Source organism: Trichoplusia ni, chromosome 3 (assembly GCF_003590095.1).
Source record: "Trichoplusia ni isolate ovarian cell line Hi5 chromosome 3, tn1, whole genome shotgun sequence".
In the NCBI taxonomy this organism is placed as follows: Eukaryota; Metazoa; Arthropoda; class Insecta; order Lepidoptera; family Noctuidae; genus Trichoplusia; species Trichoplusia ni.
The window spans coordinates 15,490,959-15,514,749 of NC_039480.1; the positions used below are offsets into that span (position 1 = coordinate 15,490,959).

A 23,791-nucleotide genomic window follows, 5' to 3' on the forward strand; every position below is an offset into this window, starting at 1 on the left:
CGTAGGAAAAACAATTTTAATTTTCTAAACTCTTTGTAACGCAGCTTTTGAATAAGCACGTGATGAACCGCGAGATAAAACATTTAATTTGACTTATTTTTATGATTTTAACATAATGCCACTCCTGAGGATTTTATCATCGGAATTTGGAAGTAAAGATAAAAAAACGTAATGTAGTGAATGAACGTAATTAAGCTTTTTTGCGCAAGCTTTACGCAGAAATTTTCTTTGATCACTGTGATACAATTTCAAATTTCAATTTTTAGTAAGTAATTAATTTTTCTTCCACAAACATTTCTATAGCTTAGCAATTATGTTGCAATCGAAATAGTTAAGATCCAAATCAGTTTCGAGTGTCAAAACAAACAGGGCTAGACCTTAAAGCAAAACAAGCCCATGCTACACATATTCACATATTAGCCAGGGACGCATATGCCAGTCCTTGCTTGCGAAATATGTATCAAGTGTAGCTAGGTGCAGGTCTCAGCGCAGGTCCGAGAGCTTTAAATACGGTGCGCCGGCGGGGAGCGACACACGTGCAGTTCACACCACGACGTGCGCACGCGACAGACATGCTCGCTAAGGTAACTACTCATATTATATTGTGAGAGGAATACTTATATTTAAAAGTAAAAATATGCTAAAGGTCCCAACGATTAGTTAAAACATTTTATAAAGTAAAGGTTTTTGTTACTGCTATTATAAGGGTCATGAAATTAAAACTTTTAGGTTTAATTCAATATCGAAGCATTAGTTAGGTATTTATCCCCATGTTACGGGGCCATAATAACAAAATACAACTATAATAATTAAGGCAAGTTTGCCTAAACATGATGAAAAAAATTAAGAAGGAAAAATATCAAAGCTTAGCTTACAAAAAGAAACAAAAAGCTTTAGTTTGAGGGCTGAATAAAAAAATCAAAAATCTTCACATCTTAACTGCTTTAATTTAGTTTGCATTTCCCGTTTGGTCAGGTGAATTTTCTTCTTCTTCTTTTCCTCAGAATCTAAGTCATTTCCGCATTTGTGCATTTTCTTCCACTGCTTACCCTGTTTAACTTTGTTGCCATATTCGTCTTCTTCTAGTTGTTCTTGTTATGCTGCGCGTGCGCCAGTGCGGCGGCCCGGCCGGGGCTGCTGGGCGGCATCGGATACGCCGCGCCTGCGTACGCCGCGCCTGCGTACGCCGCACCAGCGTACGCCACGCACGCAGTGGCTGCGCCAGCGTACGCCCCCGCCATCGCTCACGCTGCATACGCCGCACCAGTTGTTAAAGCTGTTGCTGCGCCGGTCAGCGTGAGTAAAATACACTCAACTTATCGGCCAGTTACTGATAATCGCTGTTCTGTTAACTGTAAAAAAGAGGTACTACGAATCTTACGTGGGTGAATAAAGTAGTAGGTACTTATGGAGACAAAAATAATTCTTAACCACTAGAAAAAATGTTAAGAGTAAAATCTACTGCAGAGAAGACTGTTGCTGGGAAAAAGGAAAGACCTGAGAGCTCTTTTGAAGCTTGTTTAGTAACGTTAATCTCTACTAGTTTTAAATGTTCAAGGAATTGCCTAAAGCCATACCAAATCGTTTCCTAGAAACAGCTAACAAACCTTTTTTCAGGTGGTCCGCGCTGAGCCCGTCGACCCGAACCCAGCGTACAGCTTCTCGTACGGCGTAGCGGACCCCGCGACCGGGGACCACAAGGACGCGGCCGAGACGCTTCAGAACGGCGTGGTCCACGGCTCCTACAGCCTGGTGGAGCCCGACGGTCACGTGCGCAAGGTCACATACACCGCCGACAAGATCAACGGCTTCAATGCTGTCGTTGAGAGGACCGGTGCTGCTGCTCATGCGGTGAGAATCTCTTAGTTGTTTTTACAAATATCGTTATAGTCACGAATGAAGAGTAAGAGAATCTTGCTGCTTTTAAATTAAGGTTCCTTACGTATTTGTATAATCAAGTTAATAAAGCACTTTTAATTAATCAAAATATGATTGTGATCATATTTAGCTGTCAAAAGATAATTTTCTTGAGACATATATGGTCTATGGCGTTTGTAACATGTTTGTAAAATGTACTTAACGTTAAAATCTATTTTTTAATTCAATAGGTACTCATATCGAATGTTTCCCTCAGGTCGCTGCCCCCGTAGCAGTGGCGGCTCCCGTAGCGAAGGTGTACGCTGCGCCTGCGCCGGTCGCGGTCGCCGCGCCCGTTGCCCGGTACACGCTGCCCGCTGCCCACGTCGCCCACCCGTGGGGCTAAGCCCAGCAGCTACGATACAAAGCGTCCTGTCTTGCTGAACGAAGAAGAATAGCTATATGTTAACAGAGAGCAGTATTGAGAATGTTGTTAAAAGATTTTTGGCTGAGAGTTATTGTTTTTAGTTTGGTTAGAAATCTTAGGCCGCGGCTACACAGCAAAGGCTTGTTCAGATGTATTTTTTCTTATCTTTTGTAGAAGCTAATGTATTTTTGTTTTTGGGGTCAAACAGAGTAGCGTTAACCGTCAAAATGTAACATTGGGCGAGTTAACGGGAGATTAGGATGGAGTGACCCTTTCTCTAGTTTTATTGCCTTTGCCGTCTGGCCACCGCCTTGCGCGGTTTGTTCAGCAAGACTATGCGCGCCCGACGACCTCGCCCGTCTCCTGTAACTAATTATTTATTATGTACTACTTGACTGTTGCCTACGGACTTGATCTTGATGCGTCGTATTATTTACGTTCATGTAAATATAATGTAGTTTTTAAAAATAAATGCATTTTATGCAGTACATATTTGTTCTTACTTCTAACCTGCCTTTGAATATTCGTATAAATAAGTTTTTACAATAAAAGTGTATCATTTTAGTGACGTTATAATCTTATTATTATTATATTATAATCTCTTGCACATCTAGATCACCTTTGCGTCGAAATTAAGTTGGGGAATGTTTGGTCTCTTTGAAAATAGAATCCTACAATAAACTTCACCAACTTCCCATTGGATCGTTAAATTTAGAACTTAAAAAAAAACTGCGTCTACTCCTGGATGTCAGAGAAACATCAAGACAAATAAATAAATATTATATGATTATTTTACGAGTCAGAATTGGTGTTTAATGGTAACAAACTATTCAGATTAATTTTTGTCTTTTGTCACAGCTAAGTAATAAAGCAAAACACTATGAAGTCTTCTCTTTTACTCGAAACTTTTAAGAATGATAAACGAACATTTGATGATAGCCGATAGGTTGATACACGTTTTTGAATCTATCGATCCTTTATTCTACAGTGAGATAAAGAGCGCATGTATTGCGATATGAAAGCGATTATCGTTCCAGTATTTTTCTATAGCGCCTTGATAAATAATAACCATGCCCTCTAGCAAATTGAAAGTTCTATAAAATCGATGGCCACAATAGAAAAAAATTAAGTATGTCCATTAAGTTTCTCGGATTAATCGTCATCCAAATCCAAGTATGTATTCTCTCACTCACCGTACACGTTTGTACTTAACCAAATTAATTATATTTTGTGTATATGTGTATGCTCCATGTATTGATTTATTTAAATAAAGGTACACAGTTGGTGTTGAAAACAACAAAAAGATGACAAAAACCCAATGTACAACTACAATAAACATCACCACTTAAAAATAAACATTTATTTAATGTGTTTAAATAAAAATAAGTAGTTTGAGAGTAGCATAAACTTAAAAGAACCCAACTTGCCCTTAGGTAGGTACCTGTTAAATCTAGTAATATTTATGAAGCCTGTTTAATTGCTTTAAGTTAAGAACGCCCTTCAACGGAAATACGATGTTGAAATCATCCAAGTTACCGGTAACTCGCATTACCTACTAAAACTTGCCATAGACTTATATGATAGCTCATTACCGATATCAAATAATTCTTCATCCAAAGAGGTTTCAAGATACATAGCAGTTATTTCTGATCCTTAATAATCTTTATTAAAAAATTGAATTATTTGATTTTATTTTGCCGTCGACTTCTTTGAAAAAGATTATCATTAATCGACAATTTATATAGCTTTTTGTTATGATTACTAGCTGTTTAATTCATTATAGTGTAGTTTCTCAAATTGCTTGATCACTCCTTCATAAACTGCCATTCAAATATGGGCGTAAAGTCTATTACCCATAATAAATGACATATAACTAAATAAATACCATAAAAAGCATCATACAGCGATAATAACTATGAACAAGAAATAGGGTTTAATTAGCGTCGTGAAAATGTTCGACGGCTCATGAATCATTTTCCAGTTAAACTTTTATAGGTGGTACTAGCACAAGCAGCACATACCATATGAGAAATAAACGTAAACATTTTAAATAATTAACAGGAAGCAGTAAATTAAGTTTGTAGATCTGGGGCATGCGCTACCAAATCTAGAAATGATACGTGTTTGAGGATTAAGAAATAACTTTGGCATATACCGGCAATTTGCGCTAATATAAATATTCAATGTGAGAACCAATTTAGGGCGATCATTGGAATATGTCCGTACCCACTGTTGATTTTAGTAGAAGTAATTTAGTACGAATGCGATAAATGTTAGAACGGGGTGAATCATTGAGACTGGATGTTTACACGTTATGGTTTAATGCAATTATGTTCATTCTCAGGTAATAACTTGGTCAAGACTAACGGATGCCATTTCAGAGTTCAGATTAAACAGTTTGATTAAATTTTAATTAAATGTTGACTTGTTTAGTAATTGCTAACAAGCTTCTGATACAAGTTAAAAATGCGCGGTTAGCCGAGTGATTACACAGATCTCTACTCCAAACTGATTGCGCGCGACGTGTTGCGGGTTCGACGCCCACGCAGAATAAGGATTTTGTGTTAAACGAATTCTCGTGGGTCGGTCTTTACGCTTGCGACTCAAATGTTTTCAAAAATTCCAGGAGACTAGCATGAAATTTCTAATAGTATAGTTAGAACGCAGACTTTTAGCCAAGGGAAATATAATTTCTTCAACGTAAAAAAAAAACACAATTTACATAAATATTTCGTTTAATGACCATAACTAATCTTACCACACTCAGTCTAATCTATTAAATCCACTTAGTCACGTCATTAACTAAATGTAAAATCATGATGTCTTCAGTTTCATTGTTCCAATTATTATTTCCATATTAAATATTTTTACTTTTAGTTAATTACCCTACTAATTGGAGTGATAGTTTTTGGCTTCTACTTCTACATCTCGTCATACTTCTACGAAGTTCTAGGCTACTAAGCAAGCCTTGCTCTCCGATCATACGGGGATCCTGTTCTGCTGCGCCCACTTGGTGATGGTCCTGACGATGTTGTCGGCGCGCGTGTGCGAGCGCGGCCCCTTGAGCAGTGCGAGCGCGTCCCTGAGGTCGGCCGCCGCGTTCGGCTTGTTGGCGGCCGCGGCCTGCGCGCACCCGCACACCGCGCCGCGTAACCCTTCCCACATCTCTGGGCCTCCGTCCAATCTTCAATTTGAGAGATTTTTTTTGGCAATCATCAGTAAGTCAGAAGGGGGTAGAGGAAATAGGTAGGTACCTGATTCGGTTTTTAGTGATCATTGGTTATTGTTATCATTGTGATTTGACCAGGTAAAAGTTTTGGTTTTTTTACTTGGAAAGCTAAATATTTCATGGTAATTTCTGAATTACATAAATAAACATGCCTTTTGTGATAAAGTTTGATTACTTTCAACTTGTTAAGTTGTACCTGTACGGTGTGGGTGCGAACCTTATAGTAATAACCAATAGTTAAGAAGACAGCAAGACCTATATCGATAAAGGACTTCTTTTTCTTTTCTTCGGATGGGAAATCATCAAATGACTCTTTCACTTTAGGTTGACCAGAAAGAAGTGTCAGACTTCTACCGACTAATCCTAAAATGTTCTTTACCTGTCAAGCATGTGGAAGGCTTTAGCGGCGACTAGAAACTGTCCCATGCGGTAGCTGTCGTTCGCGACGAGTTGCAACAACGCGAAGCTGTCAGGAGTGCCCGCCGACTGCGATACAATTGTAAATGAACTTACTACGAGCTTGTATTGAGAAATATCTAGCACATAATACAAGAACTACGTTGTTTTTAGTTGCCATGTTCCTAAATACAAAATATTATTTAAGGAAAAGAAGTATAGTTGGAACGAATAACTAAGAGGGATACCCTTAGAAATACCCGTTTTACAGAAATACCAAGTCAAAAATACATAACACAAAATCGGAGCCCAATTTACTCTGTCCAGTATTTTTTTTAAGTTTGTTTAAAATAAAAATCTGAAAACTGTATACATTGAATTAAAACTATTAGGGTGGAACATAAGTAACAATAGAATACAGTACTAAGACCAAAAACTAAATAATGGACTCCAAGTGACCTTGACACACATCTCCCAGGCGAGCGCGGCGTCCCTGTTCATGATGTGACAGCGGCACAGACACGCGAGGAATGTGAACGAGCTCCGCATGCTCTCGTCCTGGATACTCAGCAGACTCTCCTCCGCCTCGCGGTAGAAACCCGTCGCCACTTTAGCCTATAGCAAACGGTAGGTAGAGAATGCTTGGTAGCATTGGAAAAGAAAGATCCGGGTTTACAACAGTTACAGAACCACAATGGCCAATCTTTCCTTCACATCATTCTTAAATAAATGCGGACAACATCACATACATTGTTCTGAACCCAAAGTAAGTTGCTAAAGCACTTGTGCTATGGAATTCAGATACAACGAAGGTACCACAAACACCCAGACCCAAGACAATGCAGAATTGTAAATTTTTACATTGTCCCGACCGGGGATCTAACCCGGGACCTCTGAGCTAGCAACACCTTGAAACAGGTGCGCACGCCACTCGACCACGGAGGTCGTCTTTACATTGCGAAAGTTTATTTACCATTAAAAATTCAGAAACAACAAAAGCCAAATATCCACACAGCAGTTTCCTTATTTATTTGCGACAAATTACATACTAATCTCCTTCGAATATAGCTTAAAGTGGTCTTAATGTTACCTGAGCATAATTAAAGTTGAACGTATCATCATTTACAAAGAAGCTCTTGATGGAGTTGAGGTACACGAGTACTTCCTCGTAGTGACCTGCCAGGAAGTAAGAGGAGGCCATGCACTGGCGGCCCGGGATCGTGTCACATTCTGACGCTGAACTGCCCACTAAGTGGAAACTTTGCTGAGCCAGCTTCATCTGTTCTTCCTGAGAAAGTTATCGAAATAGTGTTCTGTATATATTTATAAACAAGTGTGCTTCATAATACAGAGTTCATCTGAAGATTGCAAAAATAATGGAATAAGGTTTTAAAGGTCACATTTCTAAATTCTATTTTTTAAGAGACGAGGAAACCTGTCAGTTATCCTGACAGGTCTTCGAAACCTCTATGAAACGATACATAAAAAAGGAATTCAATTATTTATATACACCCTATATAGAACTCTTGCTCAAAATCAAGGAATTATACAGTTTTAAAGATACTTACATCTCCAGTTTCATTGTACAGTCGTACAGCAACCACGGCCCTTAAAATATAGTGTAGTGGCGAGGTGGCCTGCAGAGGTTCTAGCAGCGTCCTCGCTTCCAAAGGCTCTCGGTTTCGAAGTCTGTAGCCAGCCAGATTAAGCCTGGCTTCAGGTACCACATCTACCAGTTCTGGGAGTACCTAAAATCATGTTTGATGACGGATATTATTGAATGTTGAGTCTTAAGATACATCAAAGATTTCTTGAAAGAAAATATTCCTTTCTAACTCTGACTGAAGGTTCAAAGAATGAGCACCTTTAAAGCTCCTTCACCGTTTCTGAACACGACAAGATTGTGCTTAACGAGATCTTGTCCAAATGTATGCTGTTCCGAAGATATTTGTTTCAGTTCATTTTCAGCAGCTTTCCCATTGTACAGTCTGAAATCAGCTCAGTCAGTTCAGCTAAAGATAAAATTGACTATCCAATCGTATCTATAACACTTAGGTTTACCTTGAATTTTAAGTGCTTTTTACAAATATTTAAGTAAATTAATTAACGCAATTTATTTTGAAAATCATAACTTAAATGAAAATTATTAATTTGAGCAAGGAACAAAAATAAATAGAAAATTGCACTTTAAATTCTAATCTTACCTAAAAAGATTACAAGCCTTCAAGTTTCCCGCAACCGCTGACGTGGGATGCTGAGCCAGGTATACTCCTAGAACCTCCTGAGACACGTCATAGTAGTCGAGTTTGTAGTAACACAGAGCCACGTATACATTTAGAGCCATGAACGTACTGAAAGAAACGAAACACAATAGAGGAAAATAAATATTCTTTCGATACTACTTATTGTTTGAACGAGTAGGATCTTGGATGCTAAGAGACTAGCTATCATACTTTACAATATGTATGTAACAGACCAGTTAACAGATGGTCTCCGTTTTATCGATAGCTTTCAGGTTGGACCGAAGAGCACACAGGTTGCAACTTTCATTAAAATCGGTTTAGTGGTTTATGACTCCATCACGGACAATAATGTGAAGCGTAATTTATAAGCACATGTAGAAGCATCGAAAAACGTTGACGTTAAAGCGAACCTGTAAAACGTAGACCATGCGTGATGACATATATGTAGTAACATGGTTCGCATTATGGTTGAGATTATAGTGCATTTACTAGACTAAGCATTTTTTTATTACACTACGTTTTGACGATATAATAGTATTTTTACAGTGTATTTGTTTGCAAAGTTACCTATCGGTATTTGCTAATAGCTTTATCCAATCCATATCATCTTTCTCATATCTCTTGTATCTGTAATCGGTTGAATTAGTTAGCCAAACTTTAATAAGTAAACATTATTATTAGTCAGTTCACCATTTCTATGCTGTGAAACTGGCAAGAGTTGGAGCATAGTATTTCTGGGATATAATATATTATTATTACTTATGAAATATACAGGTGTCCCAGAAATTAACACAAAGGCGAAAACAAGTGGAAGGTCAGGTCGTAACAGGCCGTATCCGTCAGTTATGTCGTAACCGGCTTTTTAAGACAGAAGAGTGCCTACATACCGTCTTTCCAAAAGCAGCTTCTTGTACACATCGATAGCCTCCTGGTAATGTGCTCTTAGATAATGTACTGATGCTAAGCAGAGCTGGTCTTCCGGCACATCCCGCAAGGCTGCGTGAGCGCGCATTAATGTCTCCTCTTCACCGAGTTTGTGAGCCAAATGGAATAACAGACGTGTCTGAAGAACAAAACCCATTTGTATAATACGAAATGTTTTGAAAGTAGACCAAAGATCATTAAGTTTAGTTCACCTTCAATGAGCATTTTGGTGCCTCATCTGCCGCTTCTTGTGACTCTTTGTACATTCCTGGAGGATAAATAAATTATAGGCTGAATTGTTCTACACTGTTCTTAAAGAAGTAATGATATGAGGTCTTGATGATAAGATTAACATAGTCCAGAAAATGAATAGTTGACGTAAGTTCTCTCAGATCATAACCTGACTGCCGTACCACGCCAAACCCAATGTGCGCTTCAACGTGGGTTTGAACACCCTCGTAGGTCAAGCATTAGTGTCCACGAATGCTTGTTCTGAGTCTGTGGGTTCACGTGATTTGTATGTTTGTAAAACCCCCCGCAACTCAAGGATTAAATAATTACTGCGGGACTCACAATACCCAATTTCCTGTTACTGACCTAAATAAAAGTAGCATACAGCGATATCCATGGTGATATAGTCCGCTACCCGGGCGTCTAGCTTGTCCCGGGTGCGCACGCTCTGGTACGCGTCCAGCGCGCGCCGGTACTCGCCCAGGTGGAACCAGCACCACGCGCTCCACACGTCCGCCCACACGTCCGTGTTGCCTTCGTGTTTTAGAAACTATGGAGAACGAAACAGGTTTTCTATTCAGGTATAATATTCTGTGTATGTATGTGTATAATCCTCTCTCCTTGTATCCCACAGCTGGGCTTAAGATCACACAACTTAAGCTTCCCTTCAATCATGCCAAACTCTATAAAAAGATTAAAGCCTTAAAAATGTCACTGTTGGTAAACTAACACTTTTTGCTGCGGGTTGGAACTCTCATTTTTCTCAGCGAGTTGCGTTTATTCGGTGGCTGTCACGCTATAGGTAGGACAATATTCATTTTAAAGAAAGAGAAAGAGAAAAATAAAAAAATCATTTAATGATACTGAATGCTAAACCAACAAGGTTGATTGTTGGCGAGTTGTGTTTACCTCCAGCATAGTTAGGGCACCAACATAATCTCGTTTCAATACAAAGTCCTCGAGCTCAGGAAAGGTTTTCTTGGCAGAACTGCCCCCGGTGCTCGCCCGGCTCTCCGTCGCTGGTTTTGATCTAGACAGAATCTGAAAATAATCGAACAAGATCGAAATAGAAATGTTAGAAGAGACATAATAACCGACCGACTATTTCTTTAGGTTCAGCAATAGACAAAATTATAATTCCTATGTTGGTTTACTTTGCAATTAAGCTAGTAAATACAGACACTTACCATTTTACACTTTGTTTATTCGAATGTTATCGTAAACTTGGCAACAACCGCGCGCTTTTGTTGACAAATGCGTTACCATGGCAACCTTGACAATATACAAAATAGGTCGATAATGTTGAAGTTGCATGCCAGCCCTCAATTCAGTATGCCTAATAAAAAAAAAATATAAATAGTTACGGTTTCCAAGTAACGGTATAACAGTAATTGACAATTTTTTACTAATTTTCAAATCGGGAGCTATAAAATATACACTGTTTTTTATCGAATAACGAGAAGAAGATACGATGTCGGAATCTGCTAGATCGGGGGCTGGGAAATCTGAGCCGGAATCTTCTAGAGCCTGTATTTGTACGGACTCGAGTACGTCCGAGGAGTCTCTGCTGAGCCCGCACTGCGAGTGTCCTCGCGACGAGCTCGGCATCGTCATCCACGAGCCGGTCTGTCTTCTGTACAAGAGCGAGAAGATCATCTACCCTCATGTTGGTTATTTTTTTATACAGTAACATTTCGTAGAGTAGGTTGGGTTTAATTAAATGTTGTCGCTTTGCTAATACCGATGCAGTTTTTACGAACCCTATGGATGTTCGTAGCTATCCTACTGTTGTTTCGACTTCCTTATAATTTGGGTTATCTACAAATATTTGATCTATTGAATTTCGAATGTTAAAATACCGATGTATTATCGTTTTATTTCTGGCTTTCAATTCAGTACCTAAGTTACAAACCCGACATAGAATCATATTTTACTGGCCAAAGTAAATAATTATCCTATTTTTTGTATCTTCTTGTCTGGCCATTTGCTTGTTAATTTTTTTCCAAATACTTGGTACAACTTAATTTTTAAATTTTATAGGATCCGGTGTGTGAATGCAAGGCGCCGCCGTTCGAGGATGGGGACTGCCACTGCTGCAATTGCCCGAGGAACCAGTGCCGTTGCAACAAGTCTGGCAAGGAGGCCTTTGACGCGTCAGTACACTTTTTCGAAACATATACTGTAATGGTATCTTTTCTAAGACTTTTGATTGTGTCGTGGTGGTGTCTGCGAAAATTTAAAGCGGGTAAATAAATTTCAACTCAACAAATATTTGTACGTCATTTGATTAGTCAGATAATATTAATGAAAAATAAGTAATAACTGGTTTATTATTATGCTCAAATATAAGAATATATTTTTGCTTACTGAAACGACTAAAACTAAATTCAGTACTGTATGTAACGAAGGATGATATAACGAATTATACTTCGCCAATGTTTCCTATCTGGTGTTCATAGATGGCGCAACAAGCGAGAGATCGGAGCGATGCCTGCGGTACTGGAGTCCACGCACCCGCTCATGCAGCGCTTCCAGGACACGCTCAAACAGTTCCTGCTCAAGGAGAACGCACTTGCCGAGGAGGAGATACTCAACCTGGTAATAAAAACCGAATTCAAATAAAACATACATATATCAGCTGCCAGCTATGAGGGGGCATTAGGTAGTTTAGAGCATTTCCATAACTCCTAACGGATATTATGTCTTACGCTATGAGCAGACACCACCGAAATACTGTTGTCTAATTGAAGTTGTCTAGTCCTAGGTTCACTGAGGCTATTATTCGGCAGAAGACTATAGATACAAACGTGAGGTTTGGACACGGTTAATAAAAACTGTATAAAAACCTCTAAGCAGCTTAAAGGGGGACTTTTCGCCCAATTTTCTTGAATTTCGCACAGGACCTTCTAAATTTAAACGGTTTCTTTTAACCTTTTTTGTTTAAATTCAAAACCTATGTGTAACAAAAACATACATTTTGACATAACATTAATATTGATTTATTTCAGCGCGAGGAACTAAGGCTGAGTAAACTGGGTTACGACAAGGACTTGGAGACCATCTACAAAAACGACCATGATACCAACGGACAAAGGGTACGTATTCATTACTCATGTTACTGTATAAAAAGAATATGATATCAAGAAAGTGAATTTACTTTATAGTGTACCGACGCGGTTTACAGCTGTTGTAGCTGTGGAAGCAAGATAGCGCACTAGACGTAGAGCTCCATCCCTCTTCCACATCTTCAATAAGCTTACTTGCAAGAGGTTGGTGTAAGCCCCCAGTAGCCAGTAATATTGTCTTTTACTTCAGGTGCTGATAGAAGAATACGAAGCCACGTTAGCGCAGCGCACTTATGAACGGGAAGCCGCAGAGAAGCGCGCTCGGGAGTCCAACGAGAAGTATAAAGCAGCCAAGGAGAAGTTAAATGAGGACATTATCAGAGGTCAGTTTTTTATACCCTAGAATATCGCATGGATAAGATGTGATAGCATGGTTTTGTGAATGTTGGAACTTCCAAGTCGAAGTTTTGTAGGCCCAAATCTAGGAACAATCCTTGTCCCGCATGGGGTTTAAACCCTGAACCCAGATTAAAAATCAACGAAGAAAAAGAGCAGTCATAATGATCTGTATTTCAAGCCCTCATTATGAAATGAATAGGTACTTCGCAACTTAAAATGCTGTCTTTAATTCTAGAACGTGAAACGACAGAGGAAATGGAAGCTTTGACAGCTCTCTGCAATCAGCTAAAGGCGTGGCGCGACGAGACCGACTCCGAGCTGACTGTCAGCCACCGTATGTCTGATAAGATGAGGGCGGAGAAAAAGGCGCTGGCTGCCGAGAAGAGAAGCCTGGTAAGATATGAGATAGGCCTGTTGGTCTAGTGGTTAATAGCCTTGACTGCTATGCACTCCTGAGGTCAGTACCGATAGTATGTATGATCCATCTACGCTCGCATGAACGCCAAAATACCAACTAGGAGTTGAAGCGGTCGCCATAGCCGAAATTGGTCGGATGGTGATGATAATATATGAGGAACATACGTTAGTACGTTTTTCGATTGTATAGTTCTTGAAAACAAGTTTTTCTTAATATGAAACTATGATTTAAGATCGACAAAGATTGTAGATACAAAAATTGATAAATAAAAAAAGCATCGCAATAATCGCTTTGTTACAAATTAAAAAAAAAATATCTTGTTATTTTTCAGGACATTTTTCTCTTCAATCTCAACAATGAAGTGTGGAAGTTGGAGTCGAAGTTGGAAATGTTTCAGAAACAGCTCAGAATCAAGAACTCGGAAATGGAGCAAGTTAATGACAGGGTACAGACATCAATAATATGTTATGATATTAATGTAGAAACTAATTAGATAGTTTCATTTTAGATGAACAGCTTCCTTCATTTTATTGGATAACGCACGGATCTGGCGATGAAATTAAGTTCGACAGATCTGAACATCTGTATTATTTTGATTTTTACGAGGGCGTAATTTCCATGTTCCTGAACTGTTAACGCATTGAGCGTTTGAAGAACTATTGAGCTTCCTGTTTTTATTAAATCCCTACTAATATTATAAATGCGAAAGTAACTCTGTCTGTCTGTCTGTTACGCTTTCACGTCTAAACCATTGATTTGATTTTAATGAAATTTGGTACTGAGATAGAGTTGACCTTGAGAAAGAACATAAATAAATAATAAATAAATAAATCATTTATTATCTCTTCACAATAGGCCTTAAAGTAACTTAACACTGTAAGATAGAAACAACTTGAGTTCCACATAGGATAGTTTTTATCCCGGACTTTTTAAGAGTTCTCTTGGAAACCCGATATAACCGACCTCGACGCGGGCGAAAAGCGGGCGAAAAGCTAGTCTATTATAAGCTGTTTTATGTACCCTTCTCCAGGTTACAGCGTACGCAGCTGAGCTGGAAGATTTAGACCTGGACAAGCGTCGCCTGATGAGCCTGTGGAACTCCGTCATCGTGAACATCAACCAACGGGATAAGGTCTATGATTCGGTCAGGGATGATTACAAGTAAGTTATTCGCGCTTCACATACCTACGGATCTAACAGACTCATAGCCAAAAGTCTGCCTTATGTGCCTTAGTGTAAAATGAACTAAGTCTTATACTTGCATACAACTAACAGTCGTTATAAATCCTATCTTTACATCAAAAATGTAACCTTTTTATAGAGTACTTCAAGAAAACTATAGGACGTTGCTAAATAGTCTGGAGATTACTAAAAAAGTTGCAATGGAGGAAATGAATAAAGGAAAGGAAATCTCCATGCAGAAAGATAAGCTGCTCTACGATATTGAACATGCAACTAAGTCACGTGAGTACTCATCATTTCTCGTATTCCAAATTACAGTTCTTGTAGTATTCGTAATGAATTGATATCGTTCTTCTTCATTTCTTGTAGACGACGTTGAGGATGCTAGGAGACAGAGCTTAGAAGCTCAGATCAATGAGCTGACTGAATCAATCGATATGACCGAGAGGGATCAAGAAATGATACGCTCCGTAAGTCCTTGCAACAACGATATTTTAACTCTAGTCGATAAGATATAAAATTTATTTTCCGTTCACTGTATTTTTAGGAAAATCAAACATTGAGCAACATTTTGAAAACCACCAACAAGGAGTTGGACAGGAAAACGGAATGCAAACTTAAGTTGGAGAATGAGATTCTGTTGAACCTGCAAGAATGTCTGCTGAATGATAAGGCTGTGGAGTCCATGGCCAACGGGATCCGCAAGATGAGAGAAATGACCAGAAAACAGGTGACTGGATTTCCACTCAGTGTTTAGTAGACATAATTTTACTTCAAATTTATCTATGGCTTGTTATCTACACAAACATCTTTTATTGAAGATGTCATCAGTAATTTTGAAAAATTTAAATACCCTTTAACAAATTCACGTGTCACCTGACATGTTTATTTTGACTTAACGATCTTTTACAGGAAATTTCACTAATGGCAATGGAAAATCAACATGCTAAAATAATGCTCGACATAGAAATGCAACGAAACAAACAAGTTAAGAACGTGGCTGTTCTCGAGGAGAGCCTTGCCCGGGTGAAGGAGAAGGAAAAGGAGATTGATCAGCTGCAGATAGACCTCGACCAGAAAATGTCCGAGATGACCAGGAAGCAGCGCGAGTTCGATATCATCATAAAGAAGTTCGTTGCTCTAAAGGAAATATTTGATGTAAGGATATTGTATCACTTGGAGCACGATTTTTGTTGTTTACTAGCTGACCCAGCAAACCTTGATTTATCATCTCTTAGTATCAGTATCTTTAATTTATATTAAAATTTCGTATGCTGTACCGATTAGATATAAGTTACTGATCTTGATAATAAGTTATGTTTTATGTGTATTTGAGTAGTGTAATTGGTTTTTACCGTTCTATTTTATTCAATAAATAAATCATAGATGTCCGATTCTTAGACCTACCCAATGCACAAAAAAACGACCGAGCCGTTTCTCGATTAACCGAGTCTTGCGGTAACAACCGCGGTTAAAAAAAATCTTGTTCAGCAGTTTTAATAGTTTTCATTTCATGATTCACTTGCAAACCCATCAGATCCCAATGTTTTTGTACCTATATCTTATTTGTGTATACTCGATAATCCAGATGAAGTCACCTCAAGAGCGTCGTATCGAAGGCATGGAGAAGCAGATCAAGTGCTTGCGCGAGCGCACCGAGGTGTTGCAGCACGAGTGGCTCCGCCAGCAGGGCCACGTCGTCAAGCTGGCTGACCAGCACCATAAGATTGTCGTCGAAATCAACCTTATTTCCAAACGTAAGTATTTCATATGTAGTTGTTCTTGTTGTTACTCCATTATTATTACACATAGTTGCACCGGTAATTCTGACGAACTAAGTCAACTCATCGAAATAAGACTGAATTTGTTTTAATTGAAAATTACAAAAAAGGGTTTCTCCTCTTCCAGAAATCCAAATATGCGAGCAAAAAGTAATGCGGATTCAAGCGGAATCGGAGAGTGTTCTACAGGAGAGGAAACGTGTGGACCGCTCTCTGCGCATGTTGAGGGGGAAGCTTGAGGTGCTGGAGCGCACGCGCAAGGACGCTGATGAGCGCAACCAAATCGCGCACAGGACCAATGCGGTCATGTCGCATGAATACTCCGCTAGTCTCAAGGTACAAACTAGGGCAATCAAATGAATCTTAAAAGTTTAAAGTTTATTGAGTGATTCGGATTACTTTCTTTCGTTAACATTCTTCTGCTCAAGTAAGTACGTGCCTGGTTACATTTTATGGGCATTGTTCATAGCAGTTATTCTTCTTCAGGACGCTGAAACCGAAATCATTCAATTGGAGGAAGAAATAGAGGCTTTAGACAAAGAGAAGATGAACCTCGCCCAAGAACTGGATCGTGTACAAAGGGAAGCTCTCATTTGGCAACGCAAGGTTAGACTAACCAAATACTGTATAAGTATGTGTAGTAGTGTGTAATAGTGATTGTTTTTTTAGTTATAAGTAAATAAAATATTATTTTTTGATTATTGTAGGGTATATTGGCCGTGGACCTGAAGAAAAGCATTCAAGGAGCTAAGTCATCACTGGGTGATATTGGACAGATGAGGACTGAAATACATAGAATGGAGGTAAGCATTTATAATGAAGATTTATCAAAAAGACAAATCAAAACATGACATTTCGTTTGTAACTAAAATCGTCTTGTGAAATCTATCGGGTAAATTATTACGTTGGGAAATTACCTATCACCTGTACTTTGACAACCCTCTTACTCAAGTCATTAAAATACGTGTAGGTACGTCGCGAACAACTCCGCCGTACAAGTGAGAAGCTAGCCGAAGACTTAGCTCTGTACGTGACGCGTCGAGACACTGCAATAGACAAGACCAGAGCTGCGGCGGCCGTTGAGAAGTCGCACGCATCTTCCGGCACGTCGCAGAGCAACTACCATCATAAGCTGAGACTTGCTAAGGCAGACGTCGCCAGGGTTACCAAGGTAAAAATAGGGATGACGACAATGCCCTTTATGTAGATTACAGAAAACATAAATATATCAAATCTTTACGCCAGAAGCCCCCTACTCTAAGAATTTGGAGCAGTTTATCCTTGTAATTTTTATTGTTCAGATAAAGGCAAAATGGTGTTTAATAAGAGCTTCCTCAAGCCATCAATCGATTAGTCTCAAAGAGTCATCAGAGGGAACCTTGTTTAGTAGACACATAAAATTGTAAACTTTGTCAGACAAATATTAGTTATTCTAACTCAACTAAAGCTACTGCATCTTACTACTTTGCCTATGCAGACTTACCGTTACAAATATTTGACAGGATATAGCCGAAGCCAAGGCACACTTGGAACAGCTCGAGCAGGAGCAAGTGCGTCTGGACCGCGAAGTCTCGGAGACTACCACAAGGAACTCGCAGCTGGAGGAACACGTCGCCGACCTCATCAAGGAGACGAAGGAGACTGATCGAATGAAGCACTGGGTTAGTATTTTATAAGAGGGTCCTAACAAACATCGAGACCGTTAGTAATTATTGAATTGACTGCACGGCTAGATCACCACGCTACACCCACAGTGCGCGACATGTCACGAGTTGGATCCCCGTGTGGGTCAAGCGTTTGTGATCCATGTATGCTTGTCCTAAGTCTGGAGGGCCTTTGTGCATGATCCAGGACATGTCGCGCTCAGTGGGTTTGGCATGCTGACCTCGACCACTGCTCAAAAGTACAATAATATTTATTTTCCACTTTTAGCTCTTAGAGCGTGTAGTTCGAAGCCAGCGCCTCGGCAGCGAGCTGGCCATCGCCATCAAACGCCAGACTCTCCGCATCAGGAAACCAAAAGAAACCGTCATAGAAGAACACAACGACGCCAAAGGTCTGAACGACCGTCTCCGATACATAGTCGACGTTCTCGAAAAAGAGTACCCACACCTGGACCATAAACTTGAATCGATTAAAAACACTTTGAACATATACTCGCCTACCGGGTCGCCGCGACTTATCGATGAGCGCGATTTCGATGTGTGCTTCCCTGAGAAAGATACTGTCACACATGAATTAGAATGTCATTCTGAAAAAACTTCTTGAAATGACGTATCCGCGGTAGGTCAGTTTGTACCTAGTTCACAGCAGGTAAATACGGAAGGTGAATTGAAATAAGCCCTCGAAATCAAATGACTATTACTATAAACTGGTAAAATAAAATAGATTATGAAGGAGCTGAGGGTGAATTCTCTTTTTGTTATCTCGTGTTGTAGCAATTTGGGTACAGTACAGTACTAGTAGATGCTTTCAAAGTCAATTTTGACTACTTTTTATTATTTTCAATTTATTTACAATGAGTTAATAACGATAAATGTGTTTGTGTGTTAGTATGTATTTTATTAAATTGAAACTACAAATAAAACTAATTTGTAACAAAAAATAGTGAAATGTTTTTATTTTTAAAACTTAACAATATTTTTTTACGCATAACAAATAAAAATTGGATTAAGATTAAAGTAATAGCACCTCTGGCTTATATAACTATACAAATTAAAAATACCATTACAACAATTTCTTAAAAAAATATGAATTTTAAAGTAACTCAATTTTGGTCTTATTTTTTTAGACATATTACAATTTTTCAACATTATTTTACATGGTTATTAACATTCTTGTATTTAATATTATTTATATACATCAACATTATATACAGATAAAACTTTCAATTATTTTTGAGACTGCTTTCTCGCAGTAAATCAAGGAAGTTTTGCAATGACGTCATCGTATGCCGACAGTGGCGCCACTGCAGCGCTTTCTTTTTCTCGTTTTAAAGGCGATCTAAAATCGTTAACTTTCATGTTAACTTGTAATAGGAACAAATAAAATATAACCTGATCTTATCTTTGAAATTGATAATACCTGGAAACGTGACTTAAAGTAAACGCACAAAACGGATGACTACAATAGCAATACGTGTGTGAAATAAACAAAAAAAAAAAGATTTTGTAACAACTATATACGCTGTAATACCGGCAAATTTCTAACGTGTCTAAAGTAAAGACAGTACACAGAACAGACGTAACTGACATTAAATTAAGCGAAAAGGTTCTTGTTAACAGCTTAATGGATTGGTAGCCCCGCATTATTTTCACATCCGTTTTCCTATCGTGTGAACTGTGTGCAGACAAACCGGGAGGTATCTTAGGAATCGGTTTGAATCACATCTAATGTCTAAACTTGCCTTTTTTCTGTTGAGCAATCGGTTTGCATCACATTTAATGCCTAAACTTGTCTTTTTTCTTTTGAGCCAAATACTTTTTTCCTTTAATTAAAGACCTTTTCTCCTTCAAAAAAGAATTACATTTCGTGTACCCAATCTTCATGCTAACAAAGACCACGTTTGCGTGGTACGTATATTTCCCATTACCAAAAATTATATTTCAGTACATTGATCCCAAAGGGCAAATCTTAAAAACATCACTTAGAATGCCCACATATTGACGTTCGTAGACGTTGAAATAAGATCATTTTGACGGTATTTTTTTGTCAAGAGTGGTTGGACAAAAACGAGGAAACCTCAAACCCAAAGGTTTGTACGAATTAGTATTTTTTTAGGTATTTGACAGGCAGTGCGAGGTAAACAAAGGAAATTCATGACGTATTTACATTTTGTAGCAATAGCGTACTTCCCGTCTCACCGCTCACTTCGCCCAGGAAATAAGAATTACTATCGCACAGCACAGTAGGTCCATTACCTACAGATATGTGATTAATGTCCACTACTAAGTAGAGACTCCGCGTTAATGATAACCGTGTTGGTCCGAGGCGGGGGTCAGGCGGCCACGAGGTGTTTCTCATGCGCGGTGTACTCGTGCCGCTTGCGGTGGTCTGAGCGCCCGAACTTCACGCCGCAGTACTGGCAGGGGTGGCGCTTTTCCTTCGTGTGACTTATCATGTGGACCGATAAGTAGCTGGAAAGAAAAAGGTCGATCAATACTATTTGTTCGTGGGCTTGAAGGAACTAGGTTTAGGCATGAAATATGCTGCGGGATACGAAGTTTCACATTTTAGAGAATAGACTTAAGTGCTAAATCAATTCTTTAAAAAATTTGTTTATTCTGGGTGCGTTTAAAAATATAATTTTAACATCAAGAACCAGTTGAATCGAAAGCACTTGAGCAATAGACTCAAATTTACTCAGGTTGTTCATAAACATCCATAGAAAGCCTTTAATGTTTCTATTGATATCCTTTGAATCCACCAAAAGTTCTTATTAAAATACAGCGACAGTTCAATCATAATAACGCCTTAAAAATTTGACCAAAAATTTTGAAAAGACCAAAGTTCTTACTTTCTCTTCTTGAAGCTCATATCGCAGAGCGTGCAGGCGTAGCTCTTGACATCCTTGTGGATCTCGCGGTGACTCTTCATGATGGACAGCGAAGCGAAGAACTTGCCGCAGTCCGGACACTCGTACGGCTTCTCTTTGGAGTGGCTTCTACAGACAAGAAATTAGGAATATTAATGTATGTTCAGCAAGAAAAAATGCTAGAAACACAGAATAAGGTTATAATTATAGCTGTGAATATAGCCAAACTACCGTTAATTCAAAAACTGACAATTAAGGTATTCAGCAAGTTTTCAGTAGATTAATTACAGAGTTAATAGTTTTCTGAATAACTTGATTTGCAGTTTTCTCTTGTATATCTAAGTAAGTGTTCATGGAATTTTGTAACTGATTCCCTTTTTTTAGAGGTCAACATTTCATAAGATTAAAACTTACCTCAAATGTTCTTGCAGGTGATATTTCTTGAAAAAACTTTTTGAACATAACTGACATAGATGCGACTTTTCTTTATCATGAACCTGTCGTCTGGAAATGTAAAATAAATTTGATTTTAATAATTTTATTAAAATTTACAATCTGAGAGCAAATTTTATAATGAAGGATGCCAATGAAGCTAGCTTTTTTAATTAGCCATAATCTCTGTTTTGTGGAGAGAATTCGAAGTTATATTCTAAGAAAATTGTAGAAGCTTCTTAAAACTCACTTGTGCAGTAGCATAAGAGACTTGGTGGAGAACTTCTTATCGCACACATCGCAGGCATGGGGCCGGTCCTTCGTGTGTGTCGTCATATGCACGTCCAGACTCGACTTAGATATAAACCGACGCCCGCACGGCACGCATTCGAATGGTAACGACGAGCGGTTGTGAACCAACCTGTAGTGCTGCTTGGGGTGCTTCACAACTGTGAAAGAGGATTCATACAATAAATTACAATAAATAAAAATCAAAAATCTATGGTCTAAGAGCCTGTGGACGCCAGACCTACATTATTTTATAAAAGCTGAAACTTTGACAGCAGATGCTCCCAACATAGGAAAGAACAATGGTTGATTATGGAGTTTGGGCTTTGGCAGATAAACACAAATACTCTTTTTAGAAACAAAGCAATATTTGAAATCAAACAAAAAACAGCTAGTTTTAGATAAAATGTTAAGTTTTTTTCGCAGCACTTAATTTGAAATAATTTGGATTGTATTGAAAAGATAAACTTAACTTAAAAGTTAGCATGTTCAGAAGAGGGTTCAACATAGTAGTAAAAAATATTACATCTAAACCTACAAAGAATATAACCATACAAACCTTTATTACATATACTACATTTCTGCCTAATACCAAGATGCTTGATTTTGTTATGTTTATAGCGGGCGCTATGACTAGAGAAGGTCTGATCACATGTGTGGCACTTGATTCTTCTCCGACTGGCCTCTGGTAGGTGCATGTATGAGTGAGCCTTCAAGTCCTTCACAGTCTTTCCACATTCTTCACACATCTGCCGAGTGACAGTACTAACTTTGGCTCCTTTGACTTTTTTCCGCTTTTTATTTGAAGGTGCTTTAGTTAAAATAAATATAAAGTATTATGATACCAAGAGAATTAATACCAAAGAAAGAATATCAAATTATTTTTTATTAATTAAAGCATGTGAAAATGTATACTAGGAAATATTAATCAGTTTTTTTATTTATTTTATCATATTTAGCAACTAAGTTAAGTTGTTAACTTGCTACTGCCTAAACATAATCATAACTAAGAAGTTACAAACATAATTTACCTTTCTCCTTAGTATCTTCTTCAATATACTCATATTTGATTTTCTTTATCACACTAAGGAACTCGTCGTCAGTATCATAGTTAGTAGCAGAGTCCTCATCTTTTACAAATAAATCTATATTAACTTCATCCTTAACACTGTTGTTCTGGGAATCATCACTTATGGAAAGTTGCTCAGTCTTTATATTGTCTTTAATAAACACCTCAGGTTTCACACTACCTCCTTCAAGCGCTAACTTAGATTTTAAATAAGTATCGTTCTTTAAAGCTAAACACTTGAACTTATGGTATGATAACACTTTTCTGTAACATTTTATGCATAGCTTTGTACTGACTGCTGAATCCTTCGCAACCTAAAGACAAACGGAAAAAGTATTTCAAGAATTGTTGATGAAAACAGAAGAAAAAAGTGAATTAAAACATAGTTTACCTGTACGCCTAAACAAAATGTGAAAACTTCTAAAAAACTCTTACTATCCCCATTCTTTCGAGTTTGTAACTGAAATATATCTTTCTCAGGGGTCTTTGCGAGACAAACTCTACAAACTTCCATAACTTTTCTGAAGAAGTGTTTCAAATAATCGTGTAAATCTAAATTTCTCTATAATTTTTATCAACACACATGACAGCTGTATTCAAGAATTGTCAGTGTCAGAGTAGTCAAACTGTCAGAAAAATTGAAACGTTGAAAATGTTCGTTTTTTTATTTTATTTTATGGCAATTTAATCTATCCTACTAGTACCAAAATAAAATACAATAACTGAAAACAGGTAGGTAGGGTTTCGAAACGATATTACTCTGCCGATGCTAAAATATGGAATGTGATTTGCTGGAACTTTTAGAAGGTTCAAGGCTACTTTTTACCAACCGTAATAAGGCAATATCCATGCGAAAATGAAATCGCTTTGTGTAAATAATAGATACCTATTTCTTTATTTTTACTTTACACCTAATAACTTAAAATGTTCATTACGGTTACTGATTGTACGTTCAGAAGTTACCTGAAGTCCAAATCCGATCTTTCCTTCAAGGCCTTTCTTCTAAATGCCTAGTATTTCTTTTACATCATACTGTACTTACGTAGTCTTTAGTAGGTCTTAGTTCAGGACACGGACACGAAGGGACGTCAATGATGTTAAGATATAGAAGGATGTGGTATCGCGTAATAAAAGCCACACCCGCTAGCAATGCGTTGATGCCAGAACTACTTTATTTCTAGCAGTTGATTGGATCATCCTAAATGCTCCAATTCACTTCCGACTGCTCAGAAGTAACAAGCCACCAAATCACAACATACTTTGCGACCTAGTGTACTTAAATTGGAAGACATTATTAATATAAATAAAAACAAATG

At 38.2% G+C, this 23,791-nt stretch overlaps 4 protein-coding genes across 5 annotated transcripts; 2 read left to right on the forward strand and 2 right to left on the reverse strand.

The window, feature by feature from the left end:
- Positions 1 to 470: 470 nt before the first annotated feature.
- LOC113492108 (cuticle protein 7-like) lies at positions 471 to 2,760 on the forward strand. Its single transcript, XM_026869414.1, has 4 exons — positions 471 to 584; positions 1,087 to 1,296; positions 1,618 to 1,851; positions 2,135 to 2,760. The coding sequence occupies exons 1-4, from the start codon at positions 573 to 575 to the stop codon at positions 2,261 to 2,263; spliced, it is 585 nt and encodes a 194-aa protein (XP_026725215.1). The 5' UTR covers positions 471 to 572; the 3' UTR covers positions 2,264 to 2,760.
- Positions 2,761 to 5,001: 2,241 nt separating this feature from the next.
- Positions 5,002 to 10,620, reverse strand: LOC113492105 (intraflagellar transport protein 56). 2 transcript variants are annotated; one of them, XM_026869409.1, is made up of 13 exons: positions 10,495 to 10,620; positions 10,217 to 10,348; positions 9,674 to 9,857; positions 9,289 to 9,344; positions 9,040 to 9,215; positions 8,720 to 8,779; positions 8,114 to 8,260; positions 7,774 to 7,897; positions 7,478 to 7,657; positions 7,000 to 7,197; positions 6,369 to 6,524; positions 5,893 to 5,999; positions 5,002 to 5,468 (listed from the first exon to the last, which is right to left on the reverse strand). In XM_026869409.1, exons 1-13 carry the CDS (start codon positions 10,495 to 10,497, stop codon positions 5,264 to 5,266), a joined length of 1,728 nt encoding a protein of 575 aa, XP_026725210.1. In that variant the 5' UTR covers positions 10,498 to 10,620; the 3' UTR covers positions 5,002 to 5,263. The 2 variants fall into 2 exon arrangements, with proteins under 2 accessions (XP_026725210.1, XP_026725211.1); XM_026869410.1 differs by lacking the exon at positions 8,720 to 8,779.
- Positions 10,621 to 10,664: 44 nt separating this feature from the next.
- LOC113492103 (coiled-coil domain-containing protein 40) lies at positions 10,665 to 18,729 on the forward strand. The gene is made up of 19 exons (XM_026869407.1): positions 10,665 to 10,973; positions 11,348 to 11,460; positions 11,767 to 11,905; positions 12,316 to 12,402; positions 12,623 to 12,755; positions 13,007 to 13,164; positions 13,521 to 13,634; positions 14,220 to 14,350; positions 14,511 to 14,653; positions 14,741 to 14,841; positions 14,919 to 15,101; positions 15,284 to 15,529; positions 15,960 to 16,128; positions 16,280 to 16,488; positions 16,639 to 16,758; positions 16,860 to 16,955; positions 17,123 to 17,323; positions 17,655 to 17,813; positions 18,085 to 18,729. Exons 1-19 carry the CDS (start codon positions 10,779 to 10,781, stop codon positions 18,418 to 18,420), a joined length of 3,033 nt encoding a protein of 1,010 aa, XP_026725208.1. The 5' UTR covers positions 10,665 to 10,778; the 3' UTR covers positions 18,421 to 18,729.
- A 276-nt stretch (positions 18,730 to 19,005) lies between these two features.
- On the reverse strand, positions 19,006 to 23,081 carry LOC113492107 (zinc finger protein 1 homolog). Its single transcript, XM_026869413.1, has 7 exons — positions 22,867 to 23,081; positions 22,438 to 22,789; positions 21,966 to 22,217; positions 21,369 to 21,567; positions 21,101 to 21,190; positions 20,669 to 20,815; positions 19,006 to 20,288 (listed from the first exon to the last, which is right to left on the reverse strand). Exons 1-7 carry the CDS (start codon positions 22,987 to 22,989, stop codon positions 20,150 to 20,152), a joined length of 1,302 nt encoding a protein of 433 aa, XP_026725214.1. The 5' UTR covers positions 22,990 to 23,081; the 3' UTR covers positions 19,006 to 20,149.
- Positions 23,082 to 23,791: the final 710 nt, after the last annotated feature.